A 16,584-nucleotide genomic window follows, 5' to 3' on the forward strand; every position below is an offset into this window, starting at 1 on the left:
GAGTACATTTTGCAGATGGGAAAATTAAATCCTAGAGAAGGAAAGTAATGATTTCCCAGGTGTATACACTGAGTGGACCCCCAGATGGAAGTGCGATCAAACCGGGTGAAAGGGTAATAGCGGCTCCTCCCCAGAGGTCACTCACTGTGCTCCATCACAAGTTTGTCTGCCAATGCTGGGATGGCATCCACCAACTTGCCGAGAAGGGTCAGGGGGGCCAGGCTGCCTCTCATGGAGGGCATGTTACACAGCTATAGAAAGTGAACACATTCCACCCCATAAATTAGGATCAGGACAGATCTCCCACCAAAATGTATCTTGCTCTATCCAGACCAAAGCCTATATTGTATGTGTCTCTCAACACAATCAGTAATCAGCCTCTTTAACTAAGTGTCTGTCTCCCCTATTGGAATGGGAAAACCCTGGGGAAAGGCTCTGAGTCAGATGAGTGCTCAGTATCTAGCTCAGTACATGACAGTTAAACTGAATTAAAATTAGCATATTTTGTCTCCTATAGAGCCAGAAACTGGGGTGTGAGAGTTGGGAACATCATAAGGACAGAATTCTGGAAAAGTGCAAAAAAAATAAAATAAAAGTAAAAATTAAAATTAAAATTTAATTTAAATATGTATATATATATATTATCATTATCATAACCATTATTGAGCACTATTTGCCAGTCCCTATGCTTAATGGTTTATAGGGAGAGTTGATAGTATATATTTCCCTTTTCTAGTGACTAACTATAACATCTTAAGTAAGACTCTTAATTACTCTGGTAGGAAATAATAATAGTACCAACTTCACAGGTTGCTAGGACTAAATGAGATACTGCACGTAAACACCTAACACAGTGCCTAGCATATGGAAAGTGCTCAAAAGGGCCAAGTAGCACTGTCATAATGATAAGTATTGATAAATATAATTATAAATTCAATCTGATATATCAATCATATGCAGAGTAATTTTAATGATATGATAATTTAGTATAATTTATAATTGCATGTTGCTCTTGGTATTAAAATAAACATCTGTCTTCCTTTTGCAAAAAATAAAAAATAAAAAGTGATTCTAATATTATTCCTAAATCTTAAACACAATGCAAAAACTACGTATTAAATTGGTATCTTTGACTACCTTGAAGAAGAACGCAGGTTAAATATACCTACTCAGTGCCTGCCTTAGATGCTGATAAAACAAATGACTTCAGTATAAAATACTGTATACAATTCAAACCAAATAAAAACACCAAGCAAGCCAAGACATAGTAAACATATTTCCTTAAATCAATCAAGAAAATCTATGTTGTACTTGGACATGGAGAATAGCCATGGGGTGATTATATCAGAAAGATGGGACTTCACTGCACAGAGGCAGCGTTTGGAAGACTGAAAAGGGAAGGAGGGAAGCTACAAACAGTAGCAGACCAGGATCAGAAGGCCCAAGTCTGAGCTCTGGCTCTGCCACTGACTCACTGATCATGCAGATCCCTTTCTGTATGTATTCAACTTCCCCAACTCTCTATCCAAAGGGTTGCACCCAGCTCTGATTTCTGAGGATTCTGAGGGGTACTCAAGAACCCACAGATATGTACTTACCTCTCTGAGGCACTCATCTAGCAGGCAATGAATGATCTGCTCTAACTTCAGCTGAGTTGTAAGCTGGATAAGGACTGAGCAGACACAGTGGCATTAGTAACCAGAAGACTATCCCTGGCCTACACGTTGCCTTTCATAGCCCTTCTACTCAAAGTTGTTTGTTTGTGTTACCAGTATAGTCTTTTCTATCTCCCCAATTAAACCGTGTGTATATATCTAAACCAAAGGATTCCGGGCTTCTTCATCATTTTATATAAGTGGTTCACAATTAGGCTGCACATTAGAATTACTTAGGAAGTTTTAAAAAATATATTAATGCCCAACTCTCAGTCTAGACAAATTAAATCAGAATCTCTAGAGAAAGAGCCTAAGCATTTGGATATTTTTTAAGCTACCAGGTGAGTCTATTGTGAAACTAAGGTTGAAAACTGCTATTTTATACTCTACTTTTTTCCTCCTCACAATTTGCTCCTTTATGTACTAGAAAACAGAATTATGGCAGACTCAATAGTATAGATTGCCCTTTTCTAGCAACTAACTATAGCATCTTAAGTAAGACTCTTAATGCCTCTGGTGGGAAATAATAATAGTATCAACTTCATAGGGTTATTAGGACTAAATGAGCTACTGCATGTAAACCACCTATAATTGCCTATAATATTATCTCTCAACCCCAAATCCATCCTTCTATACAATCACTGTGATGCTTCTTCTGGTATGTTTGGGAAGCAGTGAAGGAGAGGCTGGCTCTGTAAGGCTGGGAAAAGTTGCAAATTAGATTTAGAGGCTGCTGCAGAAAGGCTCTGCCATTTCCAAGGTAAAGAAACATTCTAGGATAATAGAAACAGGAAGAAGGTAGGGAGCAAACAGGAAACTATGAGGAAGGAGCAAATCCCTCTTCTCTCTCTGGCTTTGCAGTCTCTAGAGCCTACCACCTCAGTAAAGTTCTTGGGTTCTGAGGAAGGTCTGCAAGTTACTCTGGCACCAAGCAGAAGTGGATGGCTTTAGAATTATAGCCCCACTCAAGAGTGGTTGAATGAAGGGAAATCTCCCCATTCCTGCCAGTGGTCAGAACTTCAAGTGGTATACTTGTCCACATTATCTAGACTGAGAGATGGTCAGAGGGATATAGAGATCCACTAACTTATGGTCTGTTACAGCTGCTAACTGCAAGGCTAAATGGTCAGAGACCCAGGAGCAGTCAAGCAGCATCCCCTCCTCAGAGAAAATTTATATTTTAGTAATTCCAACCTCCTTTTGTTTCCCCAGCCCTAAGGGTGGGAGCTGCTTTATGATATTGCTACCTCTGTGAAAACTTGGGTGTTCTCTTTTGCCTTCAGTTACCCAGTTAATAATTTTTATATTAAAGTTTTCCCTGTTCATTTATTTTTTAGAAGACTTTATTTATTTATTTGACATAGAGAGAGAGTCAAGCAGGGGGAGCAGCTGGCAGAGGGAGAAGGGAAAGCAGGCTCCTGCAGAGAAAGGAGCCCAAGATGGGGTCCAATCCCAGGACCCTGGGATCATGACCTGAGCCGAAGGCAGATGCTTAACCAACTGAGCCATCCAGGCGCCCCTAAATTTTCCCTGTTTAAATAACTTGTGTGGTTTCTGTTTCTTGACTAGACCCTAACTGATACAATTCTTGCTCTTTCTGAAAGAATCTTCCTATCCCAATTCTCTTGTCTTCTTTCTCCTTGAGCCCTTTAAAGTTTATTTTAGTATTTTTACCCCCAACATGAAGCTAGAACTCAAGACCCCAAGATCAAGAGTCACATGCTCTTCTGATTGAGCCAGACAGGCATGCCACTCCTCACACCCTTTCTACACTTCCACAGCTCTTACCGTCCCCTATGTGCAGACAACTTTTAACCAACAAATGTGGATGGAATGAAAAGAGAATTTGTACATGCCTTTCTAACAGTGTTCTTCAGCTCTCATTATTTGCCATCGAATCTCTCCTCCAGACTGTAAACTCTTAGAGGGCAGGAACCATGTCTTACCCATCTATGTATCCCTGGTTTCTGACACAGATTGACAATTGACTTTTCTTGATATGTCTCTAAAATGAAGCAGTTATTTCATCAAGATCTCAAATAACCAGAGCTGCAATTGAGGTTAATATCCTCAGCTTCGAACGCTAGGTACACAGTTTCACCTTACCTTCAATACAGAGGTCTGCTACACTCCCATCTTCCACATTGCATAACAGCCCTTGGAGCCGAGAGAGAAGAGATGGGGATGGTAAAGAGTTAACAGAGAAACAAACCCACAGAGGCAAGCTATAAATTCTAGACTAATAGCAGCTTTAAGCAATGTCCCAGATAAATGCTATCCTCAACACCAAACACCTAGACTTTCAGTGACCGACTCTGGCTTTAAAAGGATAAAAACAGTCAGTGTGGCACAGCATAAAAACTAAGTGTTCTGGGGTCTATAATAGACCTGGGGTAAAATTCCAGTTCTGCCCATTATTAACCATGCCTTCCTTTAGCCTTGGGGACCATCTTCTCTCCCTTAAAGAACTGTCTTGGCAGTTAAAAGCCTGAAAAGCCTCTAGCAGAGAAAAGTACCCAATATGAATTAGCTCCCCTCCTCCCTGAAAGGGCTCTTTCCATAGGACATTATAATTACATTAAAAGAAGGCACATTTTAATCCATCTCAGGCACAGAAGAGGGAAAATAACTCAATCAGGGTCACACCAGATCAATGCATCTGGACCTTCTGACCCTGCTGAGGGGCAGTTTTTGAAGATCACACATTTCCCATACTCATATTCACACTTTTACTAACCTGGCTGTAGCAAAGCCAGTTACCATCCAACACATCATGTGTCTTAGAAAGGGGATCATTTCTTCATAATGTGACAAAATAATTTACTAATACATTAAACTGATAAATGGCAAAAAACCTAAATTGTCTTTCCAAGACCACTTCTCCAAACCCCAAAATAAATATACATGCTATACATACAAAATTCATGCCAAGTTCCCCTTCTAATCTCACCAAAAAGCATGCTTATGAAGTGAATACAGATTCTCTGATCCTGACCCACCAGCTGCACGACCAGGGAGGCATGCCTCAAGAGAGCATCTCGGAAGCAGGACAGCACATGCTTCTTGCGCACCAGCTTGGGAGAGATGAAAAAAAAAAATTCAGTAACAACCAAGTCTCAGCCATTCTGAACCCAAACAACTGTAGTTTCTAAATATAATTGCAAAATAATACCAAAGGGTTCATCTAAACAATAGTAAGGTCCTATATCCCTAAAGGGAGTAGGAAAAAGGGCATCAACTACACACAGGAATCCATGTGTTCATACAGAGGATTATACATGAGCTAAGGTTCCCACCACCCTGTATTTACAGAGCACTTTACTAATCACAAATCACTGTTCTGTCTACTAGCTCGTTTAAACCTAACAAGTTGGTGAAGCAAGCAAAAATAGGTATTATTGCCACCGTTTTATAGATGAGAAAACAGAAGCCCAGGACTCAAATATCTCCAAGCTGGTCTTATGCAAGGTCAGTGCCCCTTCCACTTGAACGGTCCAGGAGAGTGATTCTGGAGACCCTGCATAAGCCTCAAAGAGGTCGGTAGAGAAACGCATCCTTCCATTCAACATGGACATAAATCTTCACACTCAATTCACCTCCCTGTACAGGGAACTGGATAGTAGCTGTGTAAAGTGCTCAAGATAGTAGCAAAAGTTAGAAAAAGAAAGGGAGTATGCCCCAAGGAAAGAGCAGGAACTGCATCCCCCTTTCAACTAGTGAGAGCCAAAGCTTTAAAAAAAAAAAAAAGGGGCGCCTGGGTGGCTCAGTGGGTTAAGCCGCTGCCTTCGGCTCAGGTCATGATCTCAGGGTCCTGGGATCGAGTCCCGCGTCGGGCTCTCTGCTCAGCAGCGAGCCTGCTTCCCTCTCTCTCTCTCTCTCTGCCTGCCTCTCTGCCTAGTTGTGATTTCTCTCTGTCAAATAAATAAATAATAAAATCTTTAAAAAAAAATAAAAAAAAATAAAAATTAAAATTAAAAAAAAAAAAAAAAAAAAGTGCATTCAGTAAGAAGTAAAGTGCAGGGTCACCTGGGTGGCTCAGTGGATTAAAGCCTCTGCCTTCAGCTCAGGTCATGATCCCAGGGTCCTGGGTTCGAGCCCTGAATCGGGCTCTCTGCTCAGCATGGAGCTTGCTTCCTCTTCTCTCTGCCTGCCTCTCTGCCTACTTGTGATCTCTGTCTGTCAAATAATAAAATCTTAAAAAAAAAAAAGTAAAGTGCATTTTCTTGGTGCCTCTAACCTGTGCTATTGCAAATCTCATGTATTCTTTCACTCCTACATAATTCACTAAGCTAGTGATCTAAATGAGTTACTCAAAAAATCTCGAGGACTCTCTTTGGGATTAAGTCCACACTCTAGCTTGGATTCAAACGCTTGGAGGAACTCATCTTAACCTGGCTTTTCAATCTCACTTCCCTCAACTTCCTTTCAAACACTCTGATTACCTCCCCAAATTCATCCTTGCTAATACCTACCTCCTGGGATAAGCTCCCCCATTGCCTCTGGTCCAAATCTCTCATCTTCTCCAGCCTAATTCAAATGCTTCCTCCTCTAAAAAACCTTTTTCCCAGTTTCCCTCCTTATTCCAACAGCTCTTGACCATAAATATATCCAGCTACTAAAATCCTAGTAATTTTTAGCCTTCTTGTATTTTCCTCTATTAACCGTCTTATTTATCTCTTTATGTCTGACTCGCTATCAAGGAATGGCAGCCTCAGAACTTCTGGTCTCAATGAAATCTCAAATATTATCAGCTAGAACTATCAGTTCTCAGAGGGTAGCCTGGGAACCCCAGAGGGTGCCCAGAACCCTTACAGAGAATCCAAAAGATCAAAATTATTTTCATATAATACTAAGATGCAGTTTGTTCTTTTCACTCTTATTCTCTCACAAGCATACAGTGAAATTCTTCAAAGATTACATGACAAGTAACACACAACAGTTTAAATGCAGAAATATATGAGAATCCAGCTATCTTCTATTAAGCTAGACATTAAAGACACTTGCAAAAATGAGCCATTCCTTTCACTACCATTTGTTTTGGAAAATATCATTATTTTTACTTAAATTACTTATGCTACAGAACTGTACACTTAAAATGGTAGATTTTCTGTCATGTGTATTTTGCTGCAATAAAACCAATTATGCTAATATGTAATGGACTTAGCAGTATTTTTAAATTAGTATTTTAAAATTGTTTTTACTTCTAATACAGTAAATATCAGTGGATACAACCCACATAAACAAAAGCTCTCTGGGGTGCCTGGGTGGCTCAGTGGGTTAAGCCTTTGCCTTCCGCTCAGGTCACGGTCTCAGGGTCCTGGGATCGAGCCCCACATCCGGCTCTCTGCTCAGCAGGGAGCCTGCTTCCCTCTCTCTCTCTACCTACTTGTGATCTTTCTCTCTGTGTGTCAAACAAATAAATAAAATCTTCAAAAAAATTGTTTTTACTTCTAATACAGTAAATATCAGCAGATACAACCCACATAAACAAAAGCTCTTGGGGTCCTCAACACACTTTAAAAGTGTAAAGGCATCCTGAGAATAAGGCAACAACTTGAGAACCACTGATCTAGCCCACTCCCCTTCCCTCCAAGGCACGAATTCCCCTCTCATGAATTTGAGAGAAAAGTGATCTCCCAAAGTCTTCCTGGATGCCTCCATGGACCAAAAAAACTCACTAGAGAGGTGGGCAGGCAGTGAGGGGAAAAGTCCATTTTTCAGCCAGCTCTGCTTATTAGAAAGTTCTTCCTCTTCACCCCATTCTGCCTGGCTGTAACTTCTGCCCGTCACCCCTGCCATCACAGAGACCAAGGCAGCCCCCCCATTTACACGCTACGGCATGGGAAGGGAATGAGGAGCCTCCACTGCGCGCGCACCTGGCCGGTGGGACATGGCCACGGCAACTAAGGGCAGAGCAGCTACAGAGAAGGGAAGGGAAGGCGGGCATGCGAGCCAGCGCATCCTGGAGGGGTGGCGGGCTTAGCGGACAGGAATAGGCCCAGTTGAGGTCCAGAGCCAGGCGCAGGGGCTAGTCTGGAAAGCGGCACTCTGCTCCGAGCAGCACGGCCTGCGGGGTAAACTGAGGCTGGGATAGTACAGCAAAGAAGGCAGCTCCGGCCTGTCGAGGGAGCAGGCCTGCTTACCGGGGTCAAGTTAACAAAGCGGCTGGGCCCGGTGCAGGGAAGGTGCGTCAGGTTCTAGGGAGTCGGTCTGGCGAGGGAAGGCTGTTTGGTGAGGGAAATGCCAGAGGCTCTGTTCCTACCGATACGCAGGGCTCCGGCAGCAGCTCCACCATGCAGGCCAGACAGACGCGTGGGGGCACGGGCAGCAACCAGCACGGGTCATGCCTGTAATGGGCCCTCTCGAAGAGCAGCGTCGTGTCCTCGTCCCTTCCAGGCCCGGGAGTGCCTGCCGCCGCGTGCCTCACAGACATGTCTCCACCACCTTTTCCCGCGCAGCGTGTGCGCAAGCGCACTTGAAAGAGCCCCTTTCCCCTTGCGCGTGCGCACCCCGAGTGCTACGTAATCTCGCGCGAGCAATCTCGCGGGAGCAGCGGCCCTTGAGAGTGTGTGGTAGGTGCGAGGACTCGCGAGTGTCCCGCAAAAGACAAAGCAGTTTCCTTCTTGAGTTCGTAGGCGTTTGCCTTCACCGCGCTATAGGTTGAAAAATACTTAAAAAGAAGCTATCGTTAGCTTTGCGAAAGCCGGAAAGGAAGTAATCTCTCTCTACTATTAAAAAGTTAAACGATCTCAGGGATCTAAAAGCTGTTAGTATTATTTTAACTCTACGTGACCCCTTTCTCGAAGAGCCTAAGACGTTTCCCTTAAGATGCCCTTTCACAGACGGCTGCACAGCACTTGAGACTTTGTGAGCGCGCAAGGAACACTGCAGAGGAAAAATCGTTCATCGTTGCATGTATTAGCAGTAACTGTCTATCCATCTACAAGGGTTTATTTAGCACCTGAGTGTCCAGCAACTGGCTAATGGTGAAGGAGGTAAGTTCACGAGGTGTTTTCTACATTCAGAAGCAGTGTGCGTGCAAAAAAAAAAAAATACTTCATAGCAAAATAGTACAGAAAATAAGGATTTATTGTTCAATGTAGCGTTATGAAATAATGTTTGAGAAAAGTAGGTATTAACATGGACTAGTTCTCATTAAAATTCTGTGCACAAAAGATTTATATATAAATCTTTATATAATATATATGATATATAATTATATATGAAGTATGTAAAATAAATAAGCAAACAACATTTATTCAACATGTTTTTAAATACATTATAGCAGTAGTACATATTCAGTGAAGACAATGAAAAGAAAATAATATTTTGTATTTTTTTTAGTCTACACATTTTTTTATGTATTTTTTAAAGATTTTATTTATTTATTTGACAGACGGAGATCACAAGTGGGCAGAGAGGCAGGCAGAGAGAGAGGGGGAAGCAGGCTCCCCGCTGAGGACAGAGCCCCTTGTGGGGCACGATCCCAAGACCCTGGGATCACGACCTGAGCCGAAGGCAGAGGCCTTAACCCACTGAGCCACCCAGGCGCCCCAAGTGTACACATTTTTTACAACAGTAGCATACAAAGTTTGTGAACCGCTTCCTCCAGAGAAAAAGATATCATATGTATCCTCCATATCATTAAATACTATCCTATATATTTTTAAAATGTCAACAAACTATGTATTCTTTTTGACAAAGTTTTGATCTAGAAACTGGACTAGGAGCTAGAGGATTCAAAAGTGAACAAGACAATTCTTGTCCTCAAGTTTAGTCAAGGAGACAGATGATCAAATTATTGCAATAGAGTGTTAGTTTTCTATTGCTGTGTAACAAATGACCCCCTGTGATGATTTGAATGGTGACCTTCAAAAATATATCTCCGTATCTGCTCTGGACTGAATTGTGTCCTCCAAATTCAGATGTTGAAACCCTAACCCCTGATGTGACTGTATTTGGAAAGAGGGCCTTTAAGAGGTAATGTTAAAAGACATTGTAAGGGTAGGGTTCTAATCCCATGGGATTGGTGACAAGAAGAGGGAGAGGGACATCTGGCTGTCTCAGTCTTAGAGCATGTAAGCTTTGGTCTCAGGGCTGTGAGTTTGAGCCCCACGTTAGGTGTAAAAATTACTTAAAAATAAAATTTTTCTTTTAAAAGAGAGAGAGAGGGGCGCCTGGGTGGCTCAGTGGGTTAAGCCGCTGCCTTCAGCTCAGGTCATGATCTCGGGGTCCTGGGATCGAGTCCCGCACCGGGCTTTCTGCTCAGCGGCGAGCCTGCTTCCCTCTCTCTCTCTCTGCCTGCCTCTCTGTCTACTTGTGATCTCTCTCTCTGTCAAATAAATAAATAAAATCTTTTAAAAAAATAAAAGAGAGAGAGAGATCTCTCCTCTCTCAGTTTACATGTGCCAAGGAAAAGCCATGTGAAGACACAGTGAGAAAGCAACCATTTGCAAACCAGGGAGAAAATTCTTACCGGAAACTGAATCAACCAGAACCTTGATTCTTGGACTTCTAGCCTCCAGAACTGTGAGAAAATAAATTTATGTTGTTCAAACCACCCAGTCTGTAGTATTTTGTTATAGCAGCCAGAGTAGATTTACAAAACATCCTAATCCTCAGAATTTGTAAATGTTACCTTGTTTGGAAAAATATCTTCACAGTTGTGATTAAGCCAAGGATCTTGAGAGATCATCCTGGAGCATAGAGTAGACCCTAAATCCAATGACAAGTGTCTTGAGAAGAGACCCACAGAGTAAAAGGAAGAGGCAGTGTGACCACAGAGGCAGCAAGCCAACCAATACCTGAACCAACCACCAGAAGCTAGAAAGAAGCAAGAACTGATTGTCCTCAAGGCCTTTGGAGGGCCTTCTGATATCTTGATTTCAGACTTCTGGTCTCCAGAAGCTGTTTTAGGACATCAGGTTTGTGGTAACTCATTACAATAGCCATAGAAAACTAATATGCCCCCAAAACTGAGCAGCTTAAAATAAGAAACCTGGATGATCTCATAGTTTGTGTGCACCAGCAATCCAGGAACAGCTTAGCTAAGTGACCCTGGTTCAAAGTCTCTCACAAGGTTGTAGTCATCTCTAAGGCTGAAGGATCTGCTTCTAAGCTCGCTCACATGCTTGGTGGCAGGATTCAGCTCCTTGAAGTCTAAGTGAGGACCGCCCTTTCTTGACAACTGTTTTCCAGTGGTCTCCTCGGTACCCTGCCATATGTGCCTTCCCATAGGGCAGTTCACGACGTGGAGGCTGAGTTCCCTCAGGGAGCAAGCAAGGGAACAAGAGAAATGCCCACAATGGAGATACAGACTTTATAACCTTTTCTCAGAAATGACATTCCATCATGTCTGCTGTATCCTAGCTGGCAGAAGTGACCCACTAGATCCAATCCACACTCAAGGAGAGAATATGCAAGGGCAAGGATACTGGGAGGTAGGGAGCATTGGGAGCCTTCTTAGAAAGCCTGCCTATCACAGTGCAAGTGCTGTAGTAGAGGTATAGGCTTAAATTGCTATAAGAAACACCATACAGGTAGCAATGTGTAGCAAGAAAACCATCAACACAGTAACTGGGTAATAAGATTATGGATTATTTTTCCTTTTCTGAATTTTTTAAACTTCCTTCAATGAGCATGTATGGGTTTTACGATGAATAGGAAAACTAAATGAAAGGTAAGAAAAGAAGGGAGGGAAAAAAGAAGGGAGGGAGGATAAAGGAGAGGGAAAGAGAAAACCTGGATTAAATTCCCAACTCCAGCTTTCATGGATATAGGATATAGGATCTACTTCCTCATGCTGAAGCTGCCTATAGAAGTATCATAAGACATGTCTTTTGGCTCAGAAGCTTCAGGCTTGATTAAAACAAATAATCACCGGGATGTCCCATTGGTGAGACAAGCAAGGCAACAAGTAATTATGGTTGGCAGTGCTTGAGAAGTGGAGGGCGGGGATGGCTTTTCCATGAACTATGTTCATGGGCAGCAGAGTTCCAGCTGGGGAATGCACCATAATCAGTTTCCTTCCTTGTGACCAAAAGACTTGCATATCAGGGTCCAGTGCAGAGCAACCCCCCTCCCACAAACAGTCTGAGCATCCCACCTCAATCAGAATTAGCCTGGACCAGGGCAGGGCAGAACCACGATCGAAACCTCAGTATACCCTACTGTGAGGAGCTAGGGAAAGGAATGTGTTTAGGAGATGATGACATTGGGTTGACCCACATTCCCAAAACCTTCAATACCACAGAGTAGACTCGCTTCTACCCCACCTACAAAGTATCCCAGCCTCCATGCTCAGAAAACATGTGCCAGAAATAGCAGAACCCCACAGGGCCCAAATAACCAATTTTATTAGAAGCTTTGAGGGTGAGCAGACAACTCATGCCTTCTCTTATGTATTCTGAGGACCCCAGGCCTGCAGCCTACTTTCTAAAGCCATGCTGGAGCAGAAAACATCTCAAACGCTTCATTAAACCAAACTTTTGGGGGGCTGATGGATTCTTCAGGGATCCATGTAGGTTCTCAGGTTCCCCCTGGCCCTGGAAGCACTCTGTCTTGGGAAGAACAGCCTCGGCACAAGAATGACTTGGTGACTGAAGGTCTGTCTTCAGAGAAATATAGACTCTAGGGCTATCCTCCCTTGTATGTTGGTCACTCACTTTGGGAAGCAGGGTGGGATCAGGATCCCGCAGACTCAGGTTGGGGGCAGAGTGCTGAGGCTTGGCCCAGTGTGGGGCCCAGGATACCTTGTTTAAAAGGGTCGTGCTCAACCTTGCTGCAGCAGAGTGGAAATTATGTTTGAAGCTGGAGGTATTTGTGAAACGGAAGGAAGGCTGCTGCCCAGCCCCTCTGCCCTCTGCAGCCTCCAGGCTTTCTCTTCTCCCGTGTGTGAGCTGCTGACATTTAAGTCTGGGGGGCTTAGGGGCCTCCTGGGGTATGCGCTTCTTCCTCCAGGCGTCATGGCCTGCCCTTGAATATGAGGTCCTCACTTTGCAGGGAGCCATCTCTGCCGTCTGGGAGACTCCTGGCCTGACCACTTTCCTGTCCCTGCTGTTCTCACTGGAAGGCTCTTGGCCACACCAGCTCCTAGACTGTGCTGCAGGCCTGGATTGTCTGTAAGCGGCAGCAGCCTTGGCTCTAGGAGCCTTTTCCTGAATGTCCCGTGGTTCTCTAGTGCCTCCTGGTGGCCTGACTCTCCCAGGCTTCTCAGAATGGATGGAAATGCCCATGGACTTACACCCATGTGACCCACATTTCTCTAGAGCCCTGGCCCGTGTAGGAAGTTTTGAGCTTTTTCTTTCTGGGGGCTGAACTCTCTGGGATCTCTCAGTTGACTTGAGGCCTGGCCTGCAGCCCTGGGCCTCATGGTGCCTTTCCTGCTGTCGTTGGAGCTCACAGGCTGTGTATAATCCAGGGAGCCTCATCCCAGCACGGGGTAGCGGGCATGGTCCTAACTTGTTAAAGAGCAACTGGGACTCCAGGATCCGCTTGGGGAGGCCCCACTTCAGGTGTGCAATCTTCCGTCGCATGAGGGACTCCAAGAGGAGCCGTTGGCTCTTTTTGAGGACTGGCCACTTGCGCGGGACAGTGAGGGCAGTGGGAACACCCACCAGAGCTGCCGCAGCTTGGGAGGCTTGGCGACATGAGACAGAGGGACGGGCAGAGGGCAGGCCCAGGGGAGCAGCCAGAAGTTCTCCAGAATGTAAGTTCTGGAGCTGCCGCATCCGGCCAGAAGTCCTCCCTGGATCCATCCTTTTATCGTTTTGTCGGCTTGTCAGGGCTTCTGGTGGGGCCTGCCGGGAGGCTAGCCTGACCCTCACTCTGTGCTTCTTGGCAGAGGCCATGCTCTGGCTGACCATATGCTCTCCCTCCGCACTGGCATGCAGGGAGAGTTGACTGCCGCTGGGGAGAGGCTTCAGCTCAGGACAGGGAGCAGAGCCCACTGCCTGTTGCTGTTCCATGGCCGCATATCCAGGCCCCTCGCCCCCAGAAGAGTCAACTGGGAGATTGTCTTTAGCAGCATCTTTTCCTCTGACCTGCTCCTCGTTCCCTCCTTTTGGAATGTGAGGTCCTCCAGCCTCCTCAGCTCTGCACTCTCTCTGGCTCCCAGCATCTTGGATTTCCGCAGTGTCATCTCCATCCTTGTCCTGGTTCCCCAGCTCTTGTACCTGAATCTCTCCATCGACTTCACTTCTTACCTGTCCCTGGTAATCTCCCCCTGAAGCCTGGGACTCTGTACCATCATCACCTGTGGTCTCTCTCAGGTTTCTCTTCCCTCGTATTTCAGTGTCTGCACAATTCTCACTTCCCGTCTGCTCCTGGTTCATCCCCTCTGATGAACAGCTCTTTTCATCAGCTTTGCTTTCTATCAGTCTCTGGGAACCTCTGCTAAGTCCCTGCGTCTTTCCACTACCTCCACTTCTAGCTTCTCTCTGACATCTCTTCCCCAATGTCTGATCTTCCTCCTTCTTTCCCCTCTGCTCCCAATTGCTCCTCCCTGGTGAGTGACTCTCCCCAGTTCTACCATCTAACTGTTGCTGGTTCTCTCTCTCAGGCCTCTGGGTCTCTACAGCATCCTCACTTCCAGCCTGAATTTTTGTTCCATTCTCATCTCCTGTCTGCTCCTGGTTCTTCCACTCTGAGAAATGGATCTTTCTATCAATAACACCTTTTGCCTGGCTCTGGTCTTCTTCTCCATGTTCCCAGGTCTCTGTATCATTTTCAGCTACAGCTTCTCTCTGGCTTGTCTTCGTTGGAGCTTGAATTCCTATACCATTCTCATCTCCAACCTGCTCCTCTTTCTTCCATTCTGCTGAATGAGCTTCTCCGTCAATGTCATTTGTTAATTCTCTCCTCTTTTCAGGCTCAGATGCCTGGTTGTTTGCACCATCTTTACCTCTAATGTATTCCTGATTCTTACACTCCGATGTATGAATCTTGCCATTAATTTTACTGCTTGACTGACCCTGGTTTTCTTCCCCAAGTTCCTGGGTCTCTTTACCAACTTCACCTTTAACCCCTCTCAGATTTCTCTTCCCTGGTGCCTGAATGTCTATTCTGTTATCATCTCCAAACTGCTCCTCATTCCTCCTCTCTGGTGGATGGGTGTCTACAAGAGTTTCATGTCTGAATTGTCCCTGGTCCTCTGCCTCAGGAGCCAGGGTATTTGTACCATCTTCTTCTCCATCTTTTGTCTGATCTCTCTTCTCTGTTGCCTGAGTTTCTGCCCTAAGTTCACCTCCAATCTGATTCCCCCAACATGGTATCTTGCATTCTCTGTCTACTTCACTTCCACTCTGGTCCAGATGCCCCCAAGGCATCTCAAGGTCTTTGTCAATTTTACTTGCTACTAGTCTCTTATTTCCCCACCAGGGCGCCCGGATCACCACCCAGTCCTCCTCTCTTATCTCCCTGAAGTTCTTCCTTCTAGAGATCTGGGTTTCTCCAGCATCCTCCCCCCTTCTCAGGCCTTGGTTTCTCCACCCCACTAGAAGTTCATGTCTTAGTTGTTTCCAGATCTCTTCCTTAGATGCTTGGAACTTGCCAGATTTCTCACTTCCACCCTGATCCTGCTCTTCCCACCCTGGGGTCTGGGTCCCTATAACATTCTCGAGTGTAATGCATTCCTGTTTTTCCCACCCCAGGGCCTGGGTCTCCACACCTTTTTCTTGTGTTACTTCTCCCAGGTTCTTCCTCCCCAGTACCTGGGTTTGCACATCACCCTCACCTCCAACCTGGGCCTTGTCTCTCCTCTCCTGTGCCTGAATTTCTATGCGAGTATCATCTTGGATCTCGTCTTGTTTTCCCCATCCTGACACCTGGCTTTCCTCACCATCCTCACTTCCACTCTGGTCCTGCTTCTCCAATTCTTGGGCCTTGGTCTCTCCTTCATCCTCTCCTCTGGCCTCTTTCTTGTTCTTCTCAAGTGCCTGGGTCACTACAACATCCTCATCTCTACTCTTATCTTGGTTCCCCCATTCTGGTGTCTGAGTCTCTGCATCAGTTTTACGTCTTAACTGGTCCTGGTGCTCTACTGTATGTGCCTGGATTCCAGGAGGATTCTTACCTTCAGCCTCCCTCTCGTTCCTATTCCCTAGTTCCTGAATTTCGGCTCTATTCTCAATTCCCATCTGGTCCTGGTTCTGTGACCCTGGTGAAAGGATATCTCCATCGGTTTTACTTATTACTCGTCTTCGACTTCTCCATGCCAGGACCTCAGTCTCTGCACCATCCTCCATCTCAAAATTCACTGGGAGTTGCCTTCCAGTTGCCTGAATCTCCCAAGCATCCTCCCCACTGCTCTCTGTCTGGTTCACCCACCCCAGAGCCTCCCTGCCTAGCATCTGGTTTTCCCTCCCTGGTACCCAGGCCTCTTGTGGGCATCCCCAGGACTCCCAGGTGGACATTCCCACTTGTTGGTTGGAAGGATCAGGCAAGAAATCTCTGGAGCAGAACTGTAGCCTCTGAGATGAAGGGAAATTTGAGAGAGAGGTAGCTAAAATCATGGGTATGCGGTGAGATCTCAGGCTGACAACAGGCTCCAGTGACACCAACTCTTCCCGGGAGCGGACCAGCAGCTGCTCCATCCTTTGGTGCCGGTCCAGGGCAGGGGATAGTGACCTGCAAATCAGGTGAGTCCGCTCATCACTGAGACACCAGGGTACCTGCCATGCTTCCCAAGAACTGTCCTGGGAGAGCATACAGGTGCTTGAAAGGGAGGTGGTGCAAAAGAAGGGCTCAGTAGGTGTGTGGAAATCCCCAGGTGGGCCCTGAAATGGGTGTTGCCAAGAGAGCAGGTATTGAGTCCATGATTCCTGGAGGCCCCTCTGGTATTCCTGTCTCTTCTTTTGTACCCATTGCTGGACATGAGCATCCGGGTCGTTGAAATTATCAGGACTGAAGAATAATTCAGGGCTCATCCTGA

The 16,584-nt window shown here is 45.3% G+C and overlaps 1 protein-coding gene across 1 annotated transcript in view; it reads right to left on the reverse strand.

Moving 5' to 3' along the window:
* Positions 1 to 8,088, reverse strand: part of MEI1 (meiotic double-stranded break formation protein 1) — a 76,227-nt gene extending 68,139 nt beyond the window's left edge. Inside the window, exons 1-5 of the mRNA XM_046012678.1 lie at positions 7,918 to 8,088; positions 4,606 to 4,729; positions 3,762 to 3,812; positions 1,599 to 1,672; positions 146 to 251 (exon numbers count right to left, since the gene is read on the reverse strand). Coding sequence (XP_045868634.1) covers positions 146 to 251; positions 1,599 to 1,672; positions 3,762 to 3,812; positions 4,606 to 4,729; positions 7,918 to 8,088 — 526 coding nt within the window. The remainder of the gene's footprint in view (positions 1 to 145; positions 252 to 1,598; positions 1,673 to 3,761; positions 3,813 to 4,605; positions 4,730 to 7,917) is intronic.
* Positions 8,089 to 16,584: the final 8,496 nt, after the last annotated feature.

The sequence above is a fragment of the Meles meles genome, chromosome 7 (genome assembly GCF_922984935.1).
Source record: "Meles meles chromosome 7, mMelMel3.1 paternal haplotype, whole genome shotgun sequence".
Taxonomy (NCBI): Eukaryota; Metazoa; Chordata; class Mammalia; order Carnivora; family Mustelidae; genus Meles; species Meles meles.